The 22,771-nt window shown below is 46.2% G+C and overlaps 1 protein-coding gene across 6 annotated transcripts; it reads left to right on the top strand.

The window, feature by feature from the left end:
• The first annotated feature begins 1 nt into the window (after position 1).
• Psph (phosphoserine phosphatase) lies at positions 2-21,743 on the top strand. Of its 6 annotated transcripts, none has more exons than XM_076923023.1 (9): positions 2-273; positions 8,232-8,314; positions 8,446-8,672; positions 14,607-14,793; positions 15,576-15,732; positions 16,577-16,711; positions 17,771-17,916; positions 20,721-20,869; positions 21,408-21,743. In XM_076923023.1, exons 5-9 carry the CDS (start codon positions 15,593-15,595, stop codon positions 21,513-21,515), a joined length of 678 nt encoding a protein of 225 aa, XP_076779138.1. In that variant the 5' UTR covers positions 2-273; positions 8,232-8,314; positions 8,446-8,672; positions 14,607-14,793; positions 15,576-15,592; the 3' UTR covers positions 21,516-21,743. The 6 variants fall into 6 exon arrangements, with proteins under 6 accessions (XP_076779138.1, XP_076779136.1, XP_076779137.1 ...); XM_076923022.1 differs by lacking the exon at positions 14,607-14,793 and adding an exon at positions 15,270-15,325 and having other exon boundaries at positions 67-273; XM_076923021.1 differs by lacking the exon at positions 14,607-14,793.
• The last annotated feature ends 1,028 nt before the right edge of the window (positions 21,744-22,771 follow it).

The following is a 22,771-nucleotide window of genomic DNA, read 5'->3' as shown; positions in this document are numbered from 1 at the left end:
GAGAAACTTGTTCTCTGGTAATCAGCACTCCGAATCTTAAGGTTCCGTTGTGCTCGCCGCCCATCGTTGCGGTTCCGCTATTTAAGGATTGCAGCGTGGCGGTTTCGCGGCCAGCTTTGAAGGAAAAGCCCTACAGGTCGTGTGTGAGGGATGCTTCGGCCTCAGCACTCGACTGGGCGTGACAGGAAGCAGAGGCGTCGGCCCCTATTTCTGGGGTGTCTCTAGCTACTGGACTCCGGGATGCTTCCCTCACACTCTCGCGAGGTTTCCCAGGTTCATTTTTCTTGCCTGTTTTATCCGTAAAAGTGGGAACACAGAAAATGGACCCTTCCCCTGTATCCTGGTCGTTTTAAGACCCCAAGGGTTGACGGGAGGAGTATGCTAGGCAGAAAGTACTAGGTGGCTTTAGGAGTGGTGCGATGGGTGTTGAGGAGACTGAACAATCAGTTTGTTCGTAGGGCCCAGGTCATTGAGGCAGGTTTAAAGACCCGGGGTGCTTTTTTGTTTTCTTAATTTAATTTTTTTTCCTAATATGAAACAAGGATTCACTCTGTGTCCTGGCTAGACAACTCACTGTGTAGGCCGGACTGGTATCTAACTCGTAGCAATCCTCCTGCTTCAACCTCCAAAGTGGTATGAGCTACTAAGCCTGCCAAAAACTCAACCATGGCCGGACAATGGTACCCAGTCTTTGAAAGCATTCTTTTAAACATTAAAAGAAGAAGAATATTAAGCATATAGGTGTTTTTCCTGCCTGTATGTCTGAGCACTTCAATATATAGATACATGCTGAATATTTAAACATGTATGTGAATATGAAGCGCTTCTCGACACAGATGACAATTCATAATGCCATTGGATGTATTCTATTGATTTATTGAATGAGAATAAGAAATTCTCGTTCTCAACATCTGTGTGATCCTCATTACAGGAATGATACAGAGCCAGGCATAGTGGCACATGCCTTTGATCCCAGAACATGGGAGGCAAGCAGATCTCTGTGAGTTCAAGGCCAGCCAGGTCTGCATAGCAAGTTCCAGGCCAGCCATGACCACCTAGGGAGAGCCCTGTCTTAAAAAAACAGAACTATAGGGTATGTAGCCCAGTGTTTGAGCGCTAATTTAGCAGGTGTAAAGGTCGTGAATACAGGAAATTTAAAAATGAAAGAGAACCAACCTATCATCTGGCTGACATTTATTTATTCCCAAACCTCCGCTGTTCTGCCTGCAGTAAGCATGCTAGTATAATGTTTTTAAGTAGGGTTGTAGATTTGAAAAATCACAAAGGCCATACATATGATATGTGGCATGCAGAAGACTCACGTTTACTTATATAGACCACTGGTGGGCATGCAGTTTCATTATTGCTGCTGGTGAATGATGCAGAGGAAGACTTTCAGAGTTGGTTATCCGCTTACAGAGTAAAGAACAGGACACGTAGGTGTTGGATTGAGTTGGAAAATTCAAGACTGCCCAGGAAAACTCAGTGCTGACACTGGTAATACTTAATATAATATTTCTTAAACATTAGTGAAGAATATATTGGAGCTGTTTTTTGTTTGAGGTTTGTTCTGTTTTTGAGACAAGGTCTTACCATGCAGACAAGGCTGGCCTTGAAGTCCCGATCCTCCTGCCTTTACTTACCTCCTATTTGTTTGTTTCTTTGGTTATTTAATGTATATGGGTGTTCTGTCTGTGTGTGTATATCTGCATACTAGTAGAGGGCATCAGACCCCATAGGGCTACAGTTGTGAGCTGACACGTTAGGTGTTGAGAGTTGTATGCAGGACCTGTGGAAGAGCAGCCAGTGCTCTTATCCTCTTGAGTCACCAGCTCCATCTACCTACCTCCTAAATGCAGGCTGTTCAGCCTGCACCACCAGACCTAGCTTACACGTTCTGGGCGGGAGCTTAACCTCTGAAGTATGTCCCAGTGACTGTCATTCTCAAAGGGAATATCACAGCATCACCACATCTGGCTAAACTGTTTTTGTTTGTCCTGGAACCCAGTCTGTAGACCAGGCTGGCCTCGGATTCAGAGATCCACCTGCCTCAGCCTTCTGAGTGTGGGGATTAAAGGTGAGCCCTACCACATGGCTTGTTTTTTTTTTTTTTGTTTTTTTTTTTTTTTTGTTTTTTGTTTTTTGTTTTTGCTTTTTACAGTGGCATAATTCACTAAATGACTGCATCATAATTTATTTCACCAACTTCCCATTGGGCCAGATTTATTCTGATATTTTGCAACTAAAAATTTCTGTGACATTTCACCTATATGCTAAGATGTCTGTAAGATGTATTCAAGATATGTGATTGTCCCATGCTTTGGTCTACCCCCACAACAACTGCTTCCCGGCCTTTTTAAAGAGTTTGGTTATTGTTTAAGACAGAGTCTCAAAAAGGTTTTATTACACTCATTTGTGTATGCATAGGTGTCTGCATCTCTGCTAGGGTATATTTAGAGAGGTCAGAAGACTACCTTTTTATGTGTGTTTTTGAGTCATGGTTTTCCTGCAGAGACCTCCCTGACTGTTCTGGAATTTGTTCTGTAGACCAGGCTGGCCTTGAACTCATAGATCCACTTGTCTCTGCCTCCAGAGGCTGGAACTAAAGGCATGTGCCACCACCTCCTGGCCAGAGGACAAATTTTAAGAGTTGGTTCTCTCCTTTTACCATGTGGGTCCTTGGGATCAGATTCAGGCCACCAGACTTGGGAGCAAGCACCTTCACCATCTGAGCTTTCTCATCCCCAGACAGGGTCCCATATAGCCAAAACTAGCTTCAAACTCACTAAAATCCTGATCCTTCTGCCCTCATGAAAGTACTAGGTAGGGTTTGCCTGGCCATCATGCTTTTAATATCAGCCTTCAAGAAGCAGAGGCAGGTAGATCTCTGAATTTGAGATCACCCCGGTCAGTCTACAGATCAAGTTCCAGGACAGCCAGTGATATCCACAGAGATACACAGAGAACCTGGTCTCAAAAAAATTAAAACATTTTTTAAAATTAAAAATTCTATATTTTATGCTTATGAGCATTTTACCTGTATGTCTGTCTGTATACCACTTGCATGTCCGGTCTTCTGTCTCAGAAGGCAGAAGAGAGTGTGGAATCCCCTAGAATTGAGTTACTGATGCCCCTTTCCTTGTCTCTGTGGGCATTGACTGCTTGTAGACCGTCCCTAATGCATAACTAAAAATAGTTTGAAAGTCTTTTTTAAAAAAACACAGACATGCCGGGCGGTGGTGGCGCATAACTTTAATCCCAGCACTTGGGAGGCAGAGGCAGGCAGATTTCTGAGTTCGAGGCCAGCCTGGTCTACAGAGTGAGTTCCAGGACAGCCAGGACTACACAGAGAAACCCTGTCTTGAAAAACCAAAACAAACCAAACCAAACCAAACCAAAACAAAACAAAAAACAAAAAAACAAACAAACAAACAAAAAAAAACCAAAAAGAAAAAAAAAACAAACCACAGACACACAGAGATGGGTCAGTAGTTCAAAGCATGTACTGCCCTTGCATAGGACCCTGGTTGGTTCTCAGTACCCAGATGGTGACTCAAAACCGTCCTTAACTCTAGCTCCAGGGTATCTGAATCCCTCTCCTGACCTCTGAAGGCACCAGGCACACAGGAGATGCTCATATATGCATTCAGGCAAAACACTCAGACATATTAGAAAAGAAATCCAACCCCAAACAATCCTAATTAGTCATCACACAGCCCTAGACCTTCCAGCCATGCCTCTAACGAGTTGCTGCTGTCCTGGGATCTTACCCAGGATTGTATTTAGTGTCCTGCCTTTCAGTTGAACATCCTACCACTGAACTACGGTCCCAAACCCTGACCTTATTTTCTTTTCCAATTTATATCTTAAAAAAATCCAACAAGGTCTCACGTAGCCCAGGCTGGTCTCAAACTTAGTATGTAGCTCAGGATGACCTTGTGCTGATTCTTTTGCTTCTATTTCCAGAGTGCTAGGAGTATGGTTGTGTATCACCATACTAGATTTTGTTTTGAGTCAGGCTTACTATGTAGCCCAAGATGACCTGAAGTTTGTTTGTGTAGCCCAGGCTGGACTCAAACTGGCAGTCCACTCATCTCAGATTCTAGAGTACTGAGATCAACAGATCTGTACCACTCTCCCTGGCTTAAACTTGGCATTAGTATGGAGTGGGTATTTTAAAGACTTAGTTTTGTGTGGTTTGATGTTTTCTAATGATTAAATTTCGTTCTTTTTTTTTTTTTTTTTTTTTTTTTTTTTTTTTTTTTTTGGTTTTTCGAGACAGGGTTTCTCTGTATAGCCTTGGCTGTCCTGGAGCTCACTCTGTAATCCACCTGCCTCTGCCTCCCAAGTGCTGGGATTAAAGGCGTGTGCCACCACCGCCCCGGCGATTAAATTTTTTTTTGGCAATAGTTCAGAGATGGTGTGTCCACGTGGTTTAGGGAGAGTCATGTGATTCCAGTTTATCCCATTGTTCATGTTGTTAACTTAGGTCATTTATTTGAAGTCGCCAGGTTACTGTAAAGCTGTAACTTTTTTTCTTTGGAGCTGGAGGAGAGACGGCTCAGTGCTTAAGAGCACTTGCCTCTACTCTCAGAGGAGCTGGGCTTGGATCCCAGCACCACAGCAGGCAGCTCACAACCACCTGTAACTCCTGCTGCAGGGGACTCCGGCACCTCTGGCCTGCACTCATGGGCACATGCTCACATGCAGGCACGTAGTCCCCTACGTAACTAAAAAATAATACATATAAATCTTTAAAAATAAAGTTGCTCTTTTTATTCAGTCAGTAGCCTGTGGGAAGTTCTCTAAATATCCCGGGTTTCACCATGCTGCGTTAGCCCAGTGGTCCCACCGCTGCGCCCTTTAATCCAGTTAGTCCTCATGCTTAATCCTCATGTTGTGGTGACCCCCAACCATGACATTATTTTCATTGCTACTTTCTAACTGTAATTCTGCTACTCTTATGAATCGTGATGTAAACATCTGATCTACAACCCCTGCGGGGTGGAGACCAACAGGTTGAGAACCACTGTTTTAGCATTTATTAATGAATTTGTTGTTGCCATTTCTATGACACTCTATTTGTATATTTATTTGTTTGTTTGTTTGTTTGTTTGTTTCGAGACAGGGTTTCTCTGTGTAGCCTTAGCTGTCCTGGAACTCACTCTGTAGACCAGGCTGGCCTCGAACTCAGAAATCCGCCTGCCTCTGCCTCCCAAGTGCTGGGATTAAAGGCATGCGCCACCACCGCCCAGCTTGTATATTTTTATGTATGTTTGTTTAGATAGTCTCACTGTGTAGTCCTGGCTGGCTTGCAACTCACAAAGATTGCCTGTCTCTGCTTCCCAAGTGTTGGGACGAGGCATTTTTTTTTTTTAAAAGATATATTATGTGCTGTGCCTGAACATCAACACTGCCATCTTGTGCCCAAACCTTGTGCAGGCATGAGATGAGGCTATAAGGACCAGGAACAGCTGATATTTAAATGTCTGGAATTTATTTGATAAATATGCAAAGTAGGAATAAATAGCACAAATGAACTCATGTAATCACTCATATTTGTAGTAGTTAAGTGTTCCCTTTTGAAATTAAAATTCCCATTGCTGTCTAGATGAAAATCCATATGTTAAGCGTTCCGTATCTTGCATCCTTTAGTATGTATACTTCTTTTAAAGTTGCTACCAAGTGTTATTTCAAAACTCCTAATTTGCCTCTGTCTTCATCTGGTATTGGGGATTGAACATAGGCAAGCACCCTCCCTCCTCAAAGCCATCTTTGAGATCCCAGCACCACAGCAGGCAGCTAGATGGCTCAGCTGGTAAGAGCATTTGTCACCAAGCCTAACGACATGAGTTTTGATCCCCAAGACACCCATGGTGGAGGGAGAAAACTGATTCACTCCATAAAGTTGTCCTCTGACCTCTGCATGCTCACTGTGGGACCCCACCCCTCAATAGTTAAATAAATGTAACGTAAAGGAAGCCCATCTCTAACGGACACAGGGGAACTTGCTTACCCCACTTTTATAGCTGTTTTTGAGCGAGTGCATTCTGGGAATAGTGAGCTTAAAAAGTCACCTCTGATCAAAGACTATGGGGACTTTTGTTACTGGATTGAATTGTTTGATTTTGTTTGTTTGTTGGTTGGTTTGTTTTGAGACGGAGTCTCACAACATAACTGTAGCCTGGCCTGGAACTCACAGAGGACCACTTGCCTCTGCTTCCTTCTTAATGCTGGAATTAAAAATTTGTACCACTGGCTTGAAGTGTGTAGTTTGAGAGCTTCTCTGGCTCAGGGAGTGGTTGTTGTGGCTAGAAGCCTCCCTGTAGCCATGGTACCTCCTCTGTTGGTGAAACAGATGGTCAGCACCGGAGGCTCAGGCGACCTTCGGGTGGACCTCATTTCCTAATGGCGGCCAGCTTCCTGCAATGTAAATATTTGGGAACCTCACTCCTTACTGGGTATGTTAAGATAATGGCTGGACAGGTGACATCTGGAAGGGGACAGGTAGGACAGAACAGAATAGGAGCTTGCTGGACCTGGTGATTCAGGCCTGTTGTTCCAGCATCCAGGAGGCTGAGAGAGGAGGATCACACGGTTAGGAACTGACGAGACTATAGAGTGAGTTGAAGGGCTAGGATTATGAAGCAGTAAGAAGGCTAGGGCTAAATTCTCACTAGTAGAACACTTAACTAGTATGTGTAAAGCCCTAGGCCCATAATTCCCAGTGCTGCTCTTTCTCTCCCCCTCCCTTCCTCCTTCTCTCTTTGTCCCTCAGCAACTTGCTCCCCCCAAACCAACCAAGTGGACAAATAAAACAAACAGACACAGGGACTGAGAAGATGGCTCAGTGGTTAACGTACTTGCCGTTCAAGTCCAGGATCGGAAGTTTAGATTCATGGAACCCACATAAATGCAGGGTGGGAGTGGAGGCCTGTCTGGAATTCACCTCTGGGAAGACAGAAACGGGATCCTCAAAGCAAGCAGCTCGGTGGCTTACTGAACTCTGAGTTCAGTAAAGGGACCCTGCCTTGTGTATAAGGTGGAAAGCAATTGAGAAAGACACCTGCCACCAACCTTGGGCCCTCCAGTGTACACACACATACACACACACACGCACGCACGCACGCACGCACGCACGCACGCACATGTCACACACAGGAAACGCACAAGGGAAAAAATCAATTGCAAAGGTAACAAAAAGATAGGGGCTGGAGAGGTGTCTCAGTAGTTAGGGCACTGGCTGCTCTTCCAGAGGACCTATGTTTGATTCCCAGCAACCAAATGGCAGCTCACAACCTCCTGTAACTCCACCTCCAGAAGATCAGATGCCCCTGTCTGGCCTCAACAGGTACCAGGCATGCAGGAAGTGCCAGACTTCTATGCAGACAAAGCACACATACATATTTATTAAATAAAAATTTTAAGGCAGAGACAGGTGGATCTCTTTGAGTTCGAGGACAGCCTGGTCTATAGAGCAAGTTCCAGGATAGCAGGACTACACAGAGAAACCCTGCCTCCTACCGCCTCCCCCCCCCACACACACATTTAAGTTAAAAAGAATTATTTTTACCTATATGTATGCATTTTCCTGCATGTGTACTGATGCTCCCAGAGGCCAACAGGCATTGGATCTCACCGAGCTGGTGCTGGGATCCAAAACTCCTTAACTTCAGGGCCTTTTCCCAGCCCAAGATTTTGGCTTTTGGGGGGGGGGAGAGTCGAGGGGGGAACTTGAGGTGTGAACGAAGTATTTTTACTTTCTTAGACAGGGGTCCCTCTAGTGGTTCAGGCTGGCCTCAGATTCATAATGTCAAGATGACTGAAGGGATGATTCTTCTGTCTCTACCTTCAGAGTGCTAGAATTCCAAGCATGTGTAATTTGGGTTTATGTGTGCTCCTTGAGACAGGGTTCTCTGTGTAACAGTTTTAGCTGTCCTGGAATTCTGTAGACCAGGCTAGCTAGCCTTGGCCACCTGTCTCTGCCTCTTGAGTGCTGGGATTAAAGGGGGGGCGGGCACCACTGCCCCGACGGAGCCCAATTTTTGCACGCCAGGCAAACACTCTGCCAACTGAGTTACTTTGCCAGCGAGCATGTAGATTTTGTAATTCTCTTGGCACCTGCATTCCTGCAGGGGTAGCGTAGAAAATGTGGCTTTCAGAAAGGGCTCACAAGGAGCTTCGTGCTTTGCAAAATCAGTACAGAGGTCCCTCACTTCTCTCACGTGTAGGGATCTGGCGTTGGAACGCAGCTTCTGAAACTCCGGGAGCTCTTTCGAGCCATCTCAACAAACTAGGGATCACAGATCTCATGGTGAGTGTAAACTTTGTAGACACCGAGCCCCTTGGAAGGAAGGAGTTGGGGGCGGGATCGGGAAGCCCCGCCCCTGGAAGCCCCGCCCCACGGGGGCTGGACCAAGGCGGCCTTCCAACCCGGTTTTGCAGAGCTGAGATCTGGCTGCTCCAGTTGGAAGCACGCATGCCAAACTCCTCTGGAGTCGCCGGAGGCATCTGCTGATCCGAGAGGAACCTTGACTGAGGGTTGTGATCTGCCTTACGGGTCACCTCACTCAGGACTCAACGCAAGCACGTTGCAGCAGCTCCAGACCCCACTGCTACTGGAAAGTTACAGGTACCGGAACCGAGAGGAACAGTGCGGCCCAGGAACCACGGTGAGTTCCCCCGCTCTCACCGGTCTGCCCTGTGTCCAGCTTTCTGATGCACCGGTACTCTCTCTACCCCGGTTATCTCCTCTGATTCTTTATTGGATAGGTAGATTATGTCCTCGGACTTGAAGGCTGGTTCATATTTTAGATAGCTTCACTTTTTTCATACTCCACGGCAAACAGCCTGAATGACTGATGCAATCTGGCATAGGAGAATCATCTGTAGAAGATAAGAAATTTCTCCAAACCGGGAGCTGAAGTGGCTAGACTTGGTCATCATTTCCATTAGAAACAGAACGTGAAATAAATAACCATACACAGTTATAAAGGAATAGCTTTAATTTGGCTGTTAAATCTTTCATTCATTAAATTGTTTTTGTTTTCTTTAAGTGTGTGTGTGTGTGTGTATGTGTGTATGTGTATACTTTCAGAGGCTAAAGGTGTCAGATCTCCAGGAGGTGGAGTTACAGAAAGTTGTGAACTGACCCCTGTGACCCAGGTGGGTGCTGGGAAGCAAACTCCTATCCTTTGCAGGAACAGCAAGCGTGCTTAACCACTGAGCCATCCCTCCAGCCCCAATTATACTTTCTTTATGTGAGTCTTGCATATTATCATAGTATAGTTACTCGTGTGTGTGTGTGTGTGTGTGTGTGTGTGTGTGTGTGTGTGTGTGGCTTCCATTTCCCAAGTGCTTAAAGCTTATGGGTTGGTGGACATTTGGCCAATCATACCCAAAAACCCCCGTGAAAATGTTTCTCTCCCACCAGCCTTCCTTTTTCTTGGCGACTCTTTAAGAGCAGGGGCGCTGGTTTCTTGTCTAACCTACAAGAAATGTGCTGCAGTTTTCGATCCCAGCAGTGCATGTGAGTTCTGCTGCTGTGTCCTCAGTCCTTGTATCTTCGCACAAACTCTCATTACTTACACAGCTTCCTTTTTGAAGGGTGTAGTCTGGTTTTTTGTTTGTTTTTTGTTTTTGTTTTTGTTTTTTGAGACTGAGTGTATATAGCCCAAGCTGCCCTGAAACTTGAAAATTCTTGCTGGTGGCGCACGCCTTTAATCCCAGCACTTGGGAGGCAGAGGCAGGCGGATTTCTGAGTTCAAGGCCAGCCTGGTCTACAGAGTGAGTTCCAGGACAGCCAGGGCTACACAGAGAAACCCTGTCTCGGAAAAAAAAAAAAAAAAAAAAAAAAAAAAACCAAAAAAAAAACAAAAAAGAAAAAGAAAAAAGAAAATTCTTTCTGTAGTCCAGGCTGATTTAAACTTGCAGCCATCCTGCTGCTGTAGCCTCGTATTTAAGACAAGGCTTTTCTTTGTAGCCCTGGGTGTTCTGGAACTCACTCTACATGTAGACCAGAGATCTGCCAGCCTCTGCCTCCCGAGTGCTGGGATTAAACATCTGTGCCACCACTGTCGGGTTGTTCACCTGCCTGGGACTTGCCAGTTAGGCTGAGCTGGCTTAGCTCAGGAGTCTGCCTTTCTCCTAGTTCTTAGCACTGGGATTACAAACCTGTGCACTCTGCTAGGCTTTTCTGTTTGTTATTTTAATGTTTAGTGTGTGTGTGTGTGTGTGTGTGTGTGTGTATGTGTGTGTGTGTACTCCTGTGTACTCTTGTGCACCTGTATGCAAGTGCTGTGGTGCTTGTATGAAGGTCAGAAGACAACTTTGGAATCAATTCTTTTTCTAGGCTATTCTAGATTCTGGGATTTGCACTCTGGTCATCAAATTTGCACAGTGAGGGCTCTCTACTATTGAGCCATTTGACCATCCCCTAGCTTTTTAAAAACATCATTCTACCAATTAAACTTAGGTTGGACTCTTACTGTGTGAGCCATTTTTCTAACCCCCACCTCGGTTTTTTTGTTTTGTTTTGTTTGACAGGCTCCTGTATCAGCAGAGCCTGGGTTTAAATTTAACACCTTGGTGCTTTACTCTCCTGACTGCTGAGATTCTGGGCATGTACTCATGTGCCCAGCTATTTGCAGTTTGTTTGTTTGTTTGTTTGTTTTGAGACAGGGTTTCTCTGTGTAGCCCTGGCTGTCCTGGAACTCACTCTGTAGACCAGGCTGGCTTCAAACTCAGTTATCTGCCTGCCTCTGCCTCCCAAGTGCTGGGCCCCACCACTGCCCGGCTTAAAAATATCTATTTATTGTTATTGTATTTATGGGTGTGCCTTGCTGCACCTGTGGAGATCAGAGACTTTCAGGACTCAGTTCTCTCCTTTCACCAAGGTGTCCAGCGTTAACCAGAGTTTCAAGGCATCTTTATCTTTTTTTTTTTTTTTTTAAAGATTTATTTATTTTATGTATATGAGTACACCATTGCTCTCTTCAGACACACCAGAAGAGAAGAGGGCATCAGATCCCATTACAGATGGTTGTGAGCCACCATGTGATTGCTGGGAATTGAACTCAGGACCTCTAGAAGAGCAGTCGGTGCTCTTATCCACTGAGCCACCTCTCCAGCCCAAGGCATCTTTATCTACAGAGCCATCTTGGCAGTCCCAGAATCATTTTCTGACTCCTCCATTGTCCTTGACTTTGTTGCCCCAACTTGTAATCAGTTGATTAAGTTATTCTGTGGCATTGGCCGTGGCACAGGGCAGTGCGCTCGGCTGCCAGGCCACACCTACACTTTAGCTCCTCTTCCCTTAGTCTCTATTTCCCAGTTTTTGAGACAGGATTTAAACTCAGAGCAATTCTGCCTCAGGCTTCCTTAATTCCTCCAGTGTTGACCTTTCAGGTATGAGGCACCACACACGTGTGTGTCTCATTCTGAAGGCAGCAAGGACTGCTGGGTCTGCCCAGACTCCAGCCGGCTTGTTGTTCTCACTCAGGGTCCTCTTTCCGAACCTTCTCTCTGTAATCTGCTCGTAGGTAAGGTAACTCCTGGATGTGGTAGAGCGGAGCCACAGGCAGGGCCTTAGCTACTTCTCTGCAGTGCTCCAGCATCTCCCAGGGGAAGCAGTTTTGGGTTTGAACCATTGTTGGAACAATATTACTAGGAGGTCAGTTTCAAAAAGACTTACTCATTTTGCCTGTATAGTGGTACACACTTTAATCCCAGCACTTGGGGTGCAGAGACAGGAGGATCACTGTGAATTTGAGGCCAGCCTGATCTACCCAGTGAGTTCCAGGACAGCCAGGGCTACGTAGAGGTGTTGGCTTATTTGTTTTATTTGTTTATTATGTTCTTACAACTATCACCGTAACCCCTTCCAACTCTCCAACACTGCGTAGGAGCAAAGGAGGAAGGTTAGAGTGGGAAGGGCTCGGAGACCTCTGTAGGCTACTTCTTGTAGATTAGGGCTGTTGAGTTCCTAGGGGCAAGTCCAGTATTGTTTGCTTGCTTGTTTCCTTCCTTCCTTGCTTGCTTCCTTCCTTCCTTCCTTTCCTTTCCTTTCCTTTCCTTTTTCTTTTCATTTAAGATTTATTTATTTATTTAATGTATATGAGTACACTGTCTTCAGGCACACCAAAAGAAGGCATCAGATCCTTCTACAGATGGTTGTGAGCCACCATGTGGTTGCTGGGAATTGAACTCAGGACCTCTGGAAGAATAGTCAGTGCTTTTAACCACTGAGCCATCCCTCCAGTCCATCAGGTCCAATCTTTGTCCTTAGGATATCTTTAACTTCTCGTCTTTTTGCTCATGACTGCTTGACAAACCTCAGCAGCAGCCAAGAGTAGCATCAGGAAGTGACAACGGCCTGGCCTTCTTCATCTTCTGAGTGCCTCTCTCCCCTCTCAGAGCTCTGGCATTCATACCCTGTCCTGAGTTCCCAGAGTTAAACTATCTGGAGCTGGTCCTCAGCAAGAACAAACGCTCTTAACTGCTAGGCCATTTCTCTTTTGTAAATTTCTTTTTAAATTAAAAAGAAATTAATTAATTTAAAAGAAATTTACATTTCTTTTGTAAATTTACATTTTAAAAAGTGTGTATGTATGTGTTTGCATGCACCCTTCTAACATCAGGACATCCCTCCGGCTCTGTTTTTTTTCTCCTTAAACATTTACATTGATTGATTGATTGATTGATTGATTGGCTGATTGATGTGTGTGTCCTGTGTGTTGGTAGGTGCACGGTCCATGGTACATTGTGGAAGTCAAAACAGAACATTTGATAGTCAGTTCTCTCCCTCTAGGACATCCGTCCTGGAGACAGAACCCAGGCCGTCGAGCTTGGCTGCAGAGTCCTGTGTCTCCATTGCACCCTCTCGCTCACGCCATAATAGCTGTTTATTTAATCGTAAAAAGGAAGTGACCAGGTGTAGTGCTGTATGCCTGTAATCTTAGCAGTTTAACTAAGGCATGACGGTCTTACGTTCAGCATAGCCTAGGCAGGCTGCTGGAGGAGTTCCATACCAGCCCAGGCTACCTGACAAACTCTTCTGCAACAACAGATAACAACAAAAGCTGGCTAGTAACCTTTCCTCTACTCCAGAGCCGGTCTTTGACGTGAGTCTGGAAGTTTCCCACAATCTATTTTGCGCTGTTTAGGGATCCTGATTTTTCCTGATGTGCTTAGCCTCTATGGCCACTTTAAAGATTTACTTAATTTTATTTTATATATGAAGCCAGAAGAAGGCCCTGGATTTCCTGGGAGTAGAGCTGCCACGTGGGTGCTGAGATCTGAACCTGGGTCCTCTGTAAGAATAGCCACTGCTGCTCCAGGCTGTCTGTGCTGACCTTAACTGCCTTTTAGTTTGAGGCAGGGTTTCTTGTAGCCCCGTTGGCCCTGAACTCATTTATTTTTTTTCTTGAGACAGGGTTTCTCTTTGTAGCCCTGGCTGTCCTGGAACTCACTCTGTAGACCAGGTTAGCCTCAAACTCAGAGATCCACCTGCTTCTGTCTCCTCAGTGGTGCTGGATTCACAATGTGAACCACCACTGCCTGGCAGCCCTGAACCTCTTTTCTCCCCCTTCCACATGCTGGGATGGCAGACTGGCACCAGCACCCCTGCTGTTATCTGTTTTAATGCAGATAAGATCCATCTTTGAAGATAAGAGGTCAGGGTAGCAGGGGGTGAAAGAGGTGATCTTAGGTGTTGAGAGGCTGCCATCTGTTTGAGCAAGGAGACTTTTTCCCCTCTCACCCATTCAGGCCTAAATCTGGCCATGAAGGAGAGTGTTTTCACTTTGGAGCCATGGTTAAGAACACCTTATCAGCACACTTTTAAAAATGAAGTTGAATGGAGCCAAGCTGGAGCCCAGTCTGCACCACAGAAGGTCAAGCAGCACAGACGCTATGGGTGGGCCTGTGTTTGAACACAGACCTTTCTGCCTGAACTCTCTCCAGCCCCTGGGTCCTGGCCTTCCCTTCCCTTCCCCCAAAAGCCAGGTGTGAAGGTTTCAGAGTCCAGTTCCCAGCAGTGACTTTTCTTTCTCTCTGTGAAGGTCTAATGTACACAGTTTACTTTGAAGGAACTGAACTTAGCAGGTTGCTTTCCCTATAGCCGAGGATTTTTTTGTTTAGAGATTTATTTTTTTATATTATGAGTATTTGCCTGCGTGCACAGCTATGTGCACCGTGTGCATGCCTGGTGCCATGGATCCCTGGAGCTGGAGTTACAGACAGTTGTGAGCTGCCATGTGGATGCTGGGAACTGAATCCTGGTCCTCTAGTAGAGCAGCCAGTGCTCTTTATCATGGAGCCATCTCTCCAGAGCCCCCAACCTCCACTTATTTTATTTAATTTTTTATCTTTAGACTAGTCTCACAGTGTAGCACCAGCCTAGCTTTGAGCTCATGATCCTCCTGCCTCAGCTTTCTTAGTGCTGGGAACACAGGTGTGCGTCACCATCTATACCGCTTGTTTGTTTACTTACTCTGTTACTTAGAGATTGTATCTTTAGCCTAGGCTTGCCTTGACCGTATTAACTCAAACTCATCATATACCTAAGGATAGACCCTTAACTCCTGATCTTCTCCTCCCCTCCCTAGTGCCAAGACTGCAAGCACAGACGTGGGCCACCATGCCCAGCATCTCTGAAATACTGGGAACATCTTAAGGGCATTTTGGTTTCCTCCCAGATTCCATGCTGGCGCCTGACCTGGCTTCCTGTTCTCACTGGTTCTGAGGCTCCAGGTCCTATCAGTTACTCTGTCACTGTCTCTCTTCAGCTCTTACGTAAGGCATCTTCCTGGCTCGCTTTCCCTCAACCTGGCCTCATTGTCAGCTGACTCACATGATAGATTTGGGGAGCATGCCTGCCTGCCTGCCTGCCTGCCTGCCTGCTCCCTCCCTCCCTCCCTCTTTCCCTCCCTCCCTCCCTCCCTCCCTTGTGGTGTGAGTAGGGATGCATTGTGTAGCACAGTGAGTGTGAGGATCAGGGGAACTTTTCGTGATTCCTCTGTTCACCTCCACCATGTGGCTTCCAGGCACTGAGGTTTGGCTGCAGGCTTCTTTCCTTATTGATCAACTCCTCACTACCATTTTTGTTTGAGACAGTGTCTGGTGTAGCCCAGGCTGGCCTCAGGCTTGCTATGTAGCTAAGGATGTTCTTAAACTCCGTGTGTGAGAGTGCTGGGACTCAAAGTGTGTGTAAACACTGGCCAGCAACTCTCTTTTTAAACAATTATTTTTTAATTGCTGTTTTTATTTAGGGGTAAACTGCGTGTGCCAGAAGAGGATTCTGGGTCCCTTGGAGCTGGAGTTACAGGTAGTTGTGAGCTGCCTGATGTGGGTGCTGGGAACTGGACTTGGGTCTTTTGGAAGAGCCACAAGCACTGTTAACTGGGGAACCATCTCTTCAGCCCCAATGGTAACTCTTGATCCTCCTGCCTCCACTCCTGAGCTGAGATCACAGGCATACCCCACTGCACCTGACTTAGGAGGCACTGGGGTGAAACTCAGGGCCACACACTCCGCTACGGAACCCCTTTAAGCTCATTTCTCCTTTTCTCTTACAGGAGGAACTCTTCCCAGGATGGTCTCCCACTCAGAGCTGAGGAAGCTCTTCTGTTCAGCAGATGCAGTGTGCTTTGATGTTGATAGCACCGTCATCAGAGAAGAAGGAATCGATGAACTGGCCAAATTCTGTGGTGTGGAGGCCGCGGTGTCTGAAATGTACGAACTGTCTGTAGTCCCTTTATGATATGGTAAAGAGTTCACCTTTAAAAAAAAGAAAGAAAGAAAAAAGAATGATTGGATGAAAGGCTGGGTTAGGGTCCCAGTTCCTAGGTTCTGGTTTTGGCCCAATGCTCAGACGAAGCACTAGGCATCCCCCGGCCCGCCCGCCCCCCCCCCCCCCAGAACTGAATTTGCTAGATTACTGTCTTTATTATCCATCTGCAAACATTCCAGCAAGAACAAAGGGAGCGAAACAGGGCTGTCTCTGAGGATGAGACAGGCCAGGGAAATGATTAATCCAAGAAGACCGCCCCAGGCTCTGAATATCCAGTGCCTTCTGTCAAGGTTGAAAGTGCAGCCTTACTGCTTCAGTGGCAAGAGGTCCAGGCTGGAACCTTCTGTTCTTTCTCTTTGCTGTCCCCACTGTACAGCAGTGACACCTTCCTGAGTGGTGGCTGTCACCTGCTCAGCTGCATTTGCTGCAGGAGCTTTCAGCCTTTGCTTGCTCTCTTGGTTATAAGAGTTCACAGTTTGCAAGCAAGGTGCTTGTGTGTGTATGTGTGCTTTTGTGTGTGTGTGTGTGTGTGTGTGTGTGTGTGTGTGTGTGTGCTTGTGTGTGGGATGTGTGGGTTTCTGACCCGTTTGTGGGTTTGCAGTACATGGCGTCTGAGTGTCAGTGGGATTCCCCAGCAGACCTCCCATCACAGCACACAGCATGTCTGTGTAGAGTTGGGCTGTGGTACTACCTTCTTCCTGATGGTTATCACCTGGCGTGGGAAGGCTTGTCGACTTCTCAAGGACACCTATGATGGCTGACCTGATCCTTGGGTCTTCCTCCTAGGACACGGAGAGCCATGGGAGGAGCGTTGCCTTTCAAAGATGCGCTCACTCAGCGCCTGGCACTGATTCAGCCCTCCAGGGATCAGGTACAGAGGCTCCTGGCTGAGCACCCGCCACACCTGACCCCTGGCATAAGGTAAGCTCAACCTCGGCTCTTAGCACTGGGCTTCTTACCAGCTTGGGGCTTCTGAGGCTCTTTCTTCCTGAGAGGATGCCATTGTTGGGCTCCCTTTCGAGAGGCTGTCTCACTTATGTCTGCTCTGATCTTACCCGCTGGTCTTACGCCTGTTTGTCCTCCCGCCTTCTCCAAGCCTCTCTAGGGTTTCATAATCTATCTTAGTGTTGGTACATCGGTTACCCAAAGCAGAAGAGCTCCACCCACTGGTCTCTAAGTGCAGCTGAAAAAGCACATATAAAGCAGGGAGTGGTGGTGCCCATTTGTGATGCTAGGACTCAGGAAGCTGAGACAGGAGGATCTTGAGTTCAGGGACAGCCTGGGCTACAGAGCGAGACCTTGTCTCAGAACACACACGCATACACACACACACAAGCTGCATGTCTGTGTGACATATCCTTGTCCTCGTAGCACATGGGAGGTGGGGATAGGTTATCACAAATTCAAAATAATCCACAGACACATGAGATCCTATCTCAAAAGCAGCCAGCAAAACGGACGAGCCAACAAAAAAGCCAAGACCAGCAGCTGTGGTGGTTCACATTTGACATACTAGTGAGATGGCTGAGGTAGGATGACTGTTGAGAGTTCAAAGCCAGTCTGGCTACACAGCAAGAATCTGTCTTAAAAACAAACAGCCAAACCAAAGACAATGAAAACGATAGCTACAGCCGCACCACAGTAACAGCCTCCCAACGAAGGAAAGCAAAAGGGGCTCATAAATAAAGAGGTGTTTGATCCTGAACGTGCAGAGAGGTTTCTGACTTCAGAATGACTGCTTTGACCAGCTACAAGTTCAATAATTTTATTTAAACTCACATAACTCAAATGAACAACACCCTACCACCAATCCAAAAAAAAAAAAAAAGGAAACACATATAAGACATTGATCTCATAGGTATGAGATTAATACCTTAGAGACGGACCACCAGCATTGGATCCAGGAACAAAAGCCCTAACATCTTTCTCATGTTTCCTTCTTGTAACTGGTGTGCTTGGTGCCGTGGTTTATTTTTGTAGGGAGCTGGTAAGCCGCCTACAGGAGCGCAATGTCCAGGTGTTCCTCATCTCTGGGGGCTTTAGGAGTATTGTGGAGCATGTGGCCGCCAAGCTCAGTATCCCAACAACTAATGTATTTGCCAATCGGCTGAAATTCTACTTTAATGGTAAGATTTGAATGGTAGTATGTCCCTTGCTTTCCTATTCTTCTATTTGGTATTCTAGGTAATGTCTGTTGGAATGTAACTTAAAGACTGGTGGCCCTGGAGTTAAGAGTTACATGAATAATAACAATAATACTAATTCCTTAAAATTTATTTTTATTTTATGTGCATTGGTGTTTTGCCTTTTTATGTCTGTCTGTGTGAGGGTGCCAGATCCCCTGAAACTGGAATTACAGACAGTTGTGAGCCATCATGTGGGTGCTGGGAACTGAACCCCCTCTGGAAGAGCAGTCAGTGCTCATAACCTCTCTCCATTCATGTGGGCCATCTCTCTAGCCCCACGTGAATTATTCTTTTAAAAACATTTTTATGGGGACTGGAGAGGTGGTTTAGGGGTCAGAGCACCAGCTGCTCTTCCAGAGGACCCTGGTTCAGTTTCTAGCACCCATAGTGGACACAGCTACCTGAACTCTAGTTCCAGGGTATCCTACTCCATCATCTGGCCTCTGAAGGCACCAGGCCTCATGTGGTGCATAAACAAGCATGCAGGCAAAACACACACACACACACACACACACACACACACACACACACATAAATAAAAGCAAAAAAATCTTCAAAACAGGTACCCTTGGAGGCCAGAAGAGGGGGTCAGATCTGCAGCTGGAGTTACAGGCTGTTCTGAGACACCTGATGTGGGTGCTGGGGACTGAACTCAGGTCCCCTGCGGGAGCTGTATACGCTCTGAACTGCTGAGCCTTCTCTCCAGCCCCTTATGAACGGCTCTTTTGATACCATCTGCACTTCGGTGTTCTCTGCTCCGCAGAACAGGCGGGGTTGTCACCTGTCTTGGCTTGACTCTGCGTATGTATTGTCAGCCCTTTACATTTTTTTTCCTACTGTAGCTGGAGCAATTTAGACCGGAGCAGGACTTGGGCTAGTGGGTTTCGGCTTTACCACTGCCCTTGGGTCACCTGCGGTCACAGCTACATTTTACACCATCTCAGGAGGCTCCAGTTAGGCTGCACTCTTGAGATGCTGAGGCAGGAGAATTTCAAGTTGGAGTCCAGTTTGGGATATAGAACAAAATCTTGTCTCTGAAAAACCAAAACCAGGATGAGACACGGCTCAGTGGTTTAGAGGACAGGCTGTTCATTTGGAGGACCTGGATTTGTCTGTAAGCAGAGCACTGGTTGGCAGCTCACACTAGTCTGGATTCCACACATCTGCACTCACATGTACACACACACATATACATACACACATACACATTCTCTCTCTCCCATACAAACACACATACTCTCTCAAAACAATAAAAATAATCATAATAAATAAAGAATAAAATAAACAGCAAACAAAAGCTCTCTTGGGCTGGGCTGGGCTCCTGTGGTAGAGTTCTTGCTCAGCCTGCCTGAAGCCCTGGGTTGACACATAGACCAGGCAGGATGGCTTCTACCTGCAATCCCAGGTGGGACCAGGAAGACCGGGAGTTCAGAGTCTTTGAACATAGCATACATAGTAAGTTCAAGTATAGCCTGGGCTGTGTGAAACCGTGTCTCAAAACACACACACACACACACACACACACACACACACACAGGCTCTCGGCTATGTCATAGCGCAGCTGCTAATCTTTTTGTTTGTTTTTCGAGACAGAGACAGGGTTTCTCTGTGTAGCCCTGGCTGTTCTGGGACTTGATCTGTAGACCAGGCTAGCCTTGAACTCAGAGATCCTCCTGTCTCTGCTTTTCAAATGGTGGGATTAAAGGTGTGCGCCACCATTCCCTACTTGGGTAGCTGGTAGTCTTAAAAATCAAGTGAGGGCCAGTGAGATGGCTCAGCAGATAAAGGTGCTCCCCAAAGAAGCCTGACTGGAGCTCAGTTCCTGGAACCTACATAAAGATGGAAGGCGAGATCTGACTGCTAGCTTGTTGCTGCTCATCTCCACACAGGCACACTCCATGCCACTGATTGAAGAAAGCATGGAGCCTAGGAAGGGAAGAGCCACGTAATCCCAACATCTGGGAAGCAGAGGCAGTAAGGTCAACAATTGCAGGTCATCTTTGGCTACTTAGACTTCATCTTTAAAAATAAAAACAAAGTAAGCCAACAACAACAAAAACCAAACAAACCCGATGAGTGAACCAGACCTGAGCACTGGCTCTTAACACCTGGGAGGTTGAGGCCGGGGGATTGCTTCAAGTCCTCTACCAGCCTGAGCTGCAAAGTGACTCCCAGTCTCGAACACACCAAACCAACCCCAAACCCATTAGTGAATGTGTTCACTCCTGTAAGAACAGAAATAAGGTTGGAACTTGGGATGGAATTCAGTTGGCAAGGTGCTTGCCTAACCCGCAGTCTAGCCCCGCGTTCCATCCCCAGCCCTGCAAAAAACCAGGCATGAGTGCGCATGCACCCCTGGGATCGGGGCACTCCAGACATTCAAACTCATCCTAGGACACGGGAAGTTCAAGGATAGCCTGGTCCACATGAGACCCAATTTCAAAAAAAATTGAGAATAAGTCGGTATTTTCTTTAGGTAACGTTAGCAGTATATTCGTGTGATAAACTAGTGTACTGCTGTGTTATGACGCTCGTTAACAAAGTTTAGAGCGGCTACACCGGAAGCTTAGAAGAGGCAACGAATTGAACTGAAGGGGACCCCCTAGGGGTCAGGTTCCATGCTGTGTGACTGTGCCCAGGGTTGTTTTAGACTTAATTCTGACATTTGAGTCCAGGTATGTAGTATAAACGTGCTAGCCCGAGTGAAATGCCTCTGAATCTAATCGTTTCCCCCACCTCCTCAGGTGAGTACGCAGGTTTTGACGAGATGCAGCCGACAGCAGAGTCAGGTGGGAAAGGAAAGGTTATTCGATTTTTAAAGGAAAAATTTCACTTTAAGAAAATCATCATGATTGGAGACGGGGCTACGGACATGGAAGCCTGCCCTCCTGCTGTACGTATTCAAGAGTGCTGCTTTGCTTTTCTTTACTTTTCTTTTTCTTTCTTTTTTTTTTTTTTTTTTTTTTTTTTTGCTGGTAATTTTGTTTTCCAGGTCTGACTGAAAGTTTACAACAGAAGTTAAGTAAGAACAGCTAAATATCATGATAAGAACACAAAGCAACTAAAAGACATTCAGTCTAGAAATCTTTATGAATAACTACCTTAAGGCACCGTTGTTTTGCTGTGAAGAGGTGCTATGACCAAGGCAACTTAGGAAAGAAAGCGTTTAACTGAAGCCTGGCTTACCGTTTTAGAGGGTTAACTATCGGCATCCATGGAAGGCAGGCAGGCATGGCGATCGAGCAGTAGCCGAGCGCTGACAGCAGCAAGAGAGAGTGAGACTGTGTGTGTGTGTGTGTGTGTGTGTGTGTGTGTGTGTGTGTGTGTGTGTGTATTTTTTAAGTATATAGGTAACTTTCACTTGAGTGTATTTTATGTTTATCTGGGTGTGCCGTTTTGAGACACTCATCTCCCGTCCTGCTCCTTCCTAGGATGCCTTCATCGGTTTTGGAGGCAATGTGGTCAGGCAGCAGGTGAAGGACAATGCCAAGTGGTACATCACTGACTTTGTTGAGCTGCTGGGAGGACTGGAAGAATGAGCTCGACTTCCCACTCACTCAGAACAACTCCACCTTCTCAAAGCTCCACAGTTAGGCTCCTGGGAGAGTCTAGGAGACAGCTGGGGTTTCTACTGTAGTTCCAATATTAATATGACTACTAATTACATGGAGAGTTTTATATTCTGAATTCTTTGTGTATATTCCTACAAATATTCTACCTGGAGCTTTCAGAGGTGCATAGTAAATTAAATGCTTTTACTCTTGCAACATGGATTCAGTAGCTTTAAGTGAATTTTGGGTTTCTTTTTGGTATATAAAGAACATTTGTACTGGATGATGGTGGCACACACCTTTAGTCCCAGCACTTGGGAGGCAGAGGCAGGCAGATCTCTGAGTTTCAGGACAGCCTGGTCTACAGAATGAGTTCCAGGGCAGCCAGGGCTACACAGAGAAACCCTATTTGTTGGGGGGAAAAAAAAGTTTTTCAGAACAGACTTGTTCAGTTTCCTGTTTTCTTTTTTTTGAGACAGCGTCTCATGCAGCCTGGGCTGGCCTCATATTCACAGAGATCCTCCTGTCTCCCAAGTACTGGATTAAAAGTACATGTCACCACAGCCAACTGATTTGTTTAGTTTTTAATTCTGCCCCTTAGGAATTTCTGTGTCTAGCGTTTCAGGAGCCTCGAGTATACAAATACAAACCACCCCCATGGCAGGAAGAGGGTTGTTGGGGTTTCTCCGTTCACAGCACTGTCACACTGCCCTGACCCCACCTCAGTACCAGAAACACTGGCTCAGAGGAGAGGACATCCCGTTTTCCCCTCACGTTGGCTATGGTGGTATATACATGTAATCCCAGCACTTAGAAGCCTGAGGCAGGAGGATGGAGAGTTCCAGGCCAGCCAGAGTAAGAGCCTCTATCCTTGAAAAATAATAAAAAGTGTTATATCTTATTAATTAATTCATTAATTAATAATTTGTTTTGTTGTTGTTTTCGTTTTTTGAGACAGGGTTTCTCTGTGTAGCCCTTGTCCTGGAACTCACTCTGTAGACTGAGCTAACCTCGAACTCACAGAGATCTGCCTGCCTCTGACTCCTGAGTGCTGGGATTAAAGGCATTTGCTGCTCTTATAAAAGACCTGAGTTTAGTTCCCAGCACCCACAACTGATGGTTTATAACTGTCTGTAACTCCAGCTCCAGAGGGATTTGATGTCTCCGGCCTCCTCAGGCACCTGGGTTCATGTGCACGGACCCACCTGCGGAAACACACATACACACAATTGAAAATAATAAAA

Source organism: Arvicanthis niloticus, chromosome 24 (assembly GCF_011762505.2).
Source record: "Arvicanthis niloticus isolate mArvNil1 chromosome 24, mArvNil1.pat.X, whole genome shotgun sequence".
Lineage (NCBI taxonomy): Eukaryota > Metazoa > Chordata > Mammalia > Rodentia > Muridae > Arvicanthis > Arvicanthis niloticus.
The sequence above is the reverse complement of the archived record's forward strand: the minus strand, read 5'-3'. Positions and strand labels throughout refer to the sequence as shown.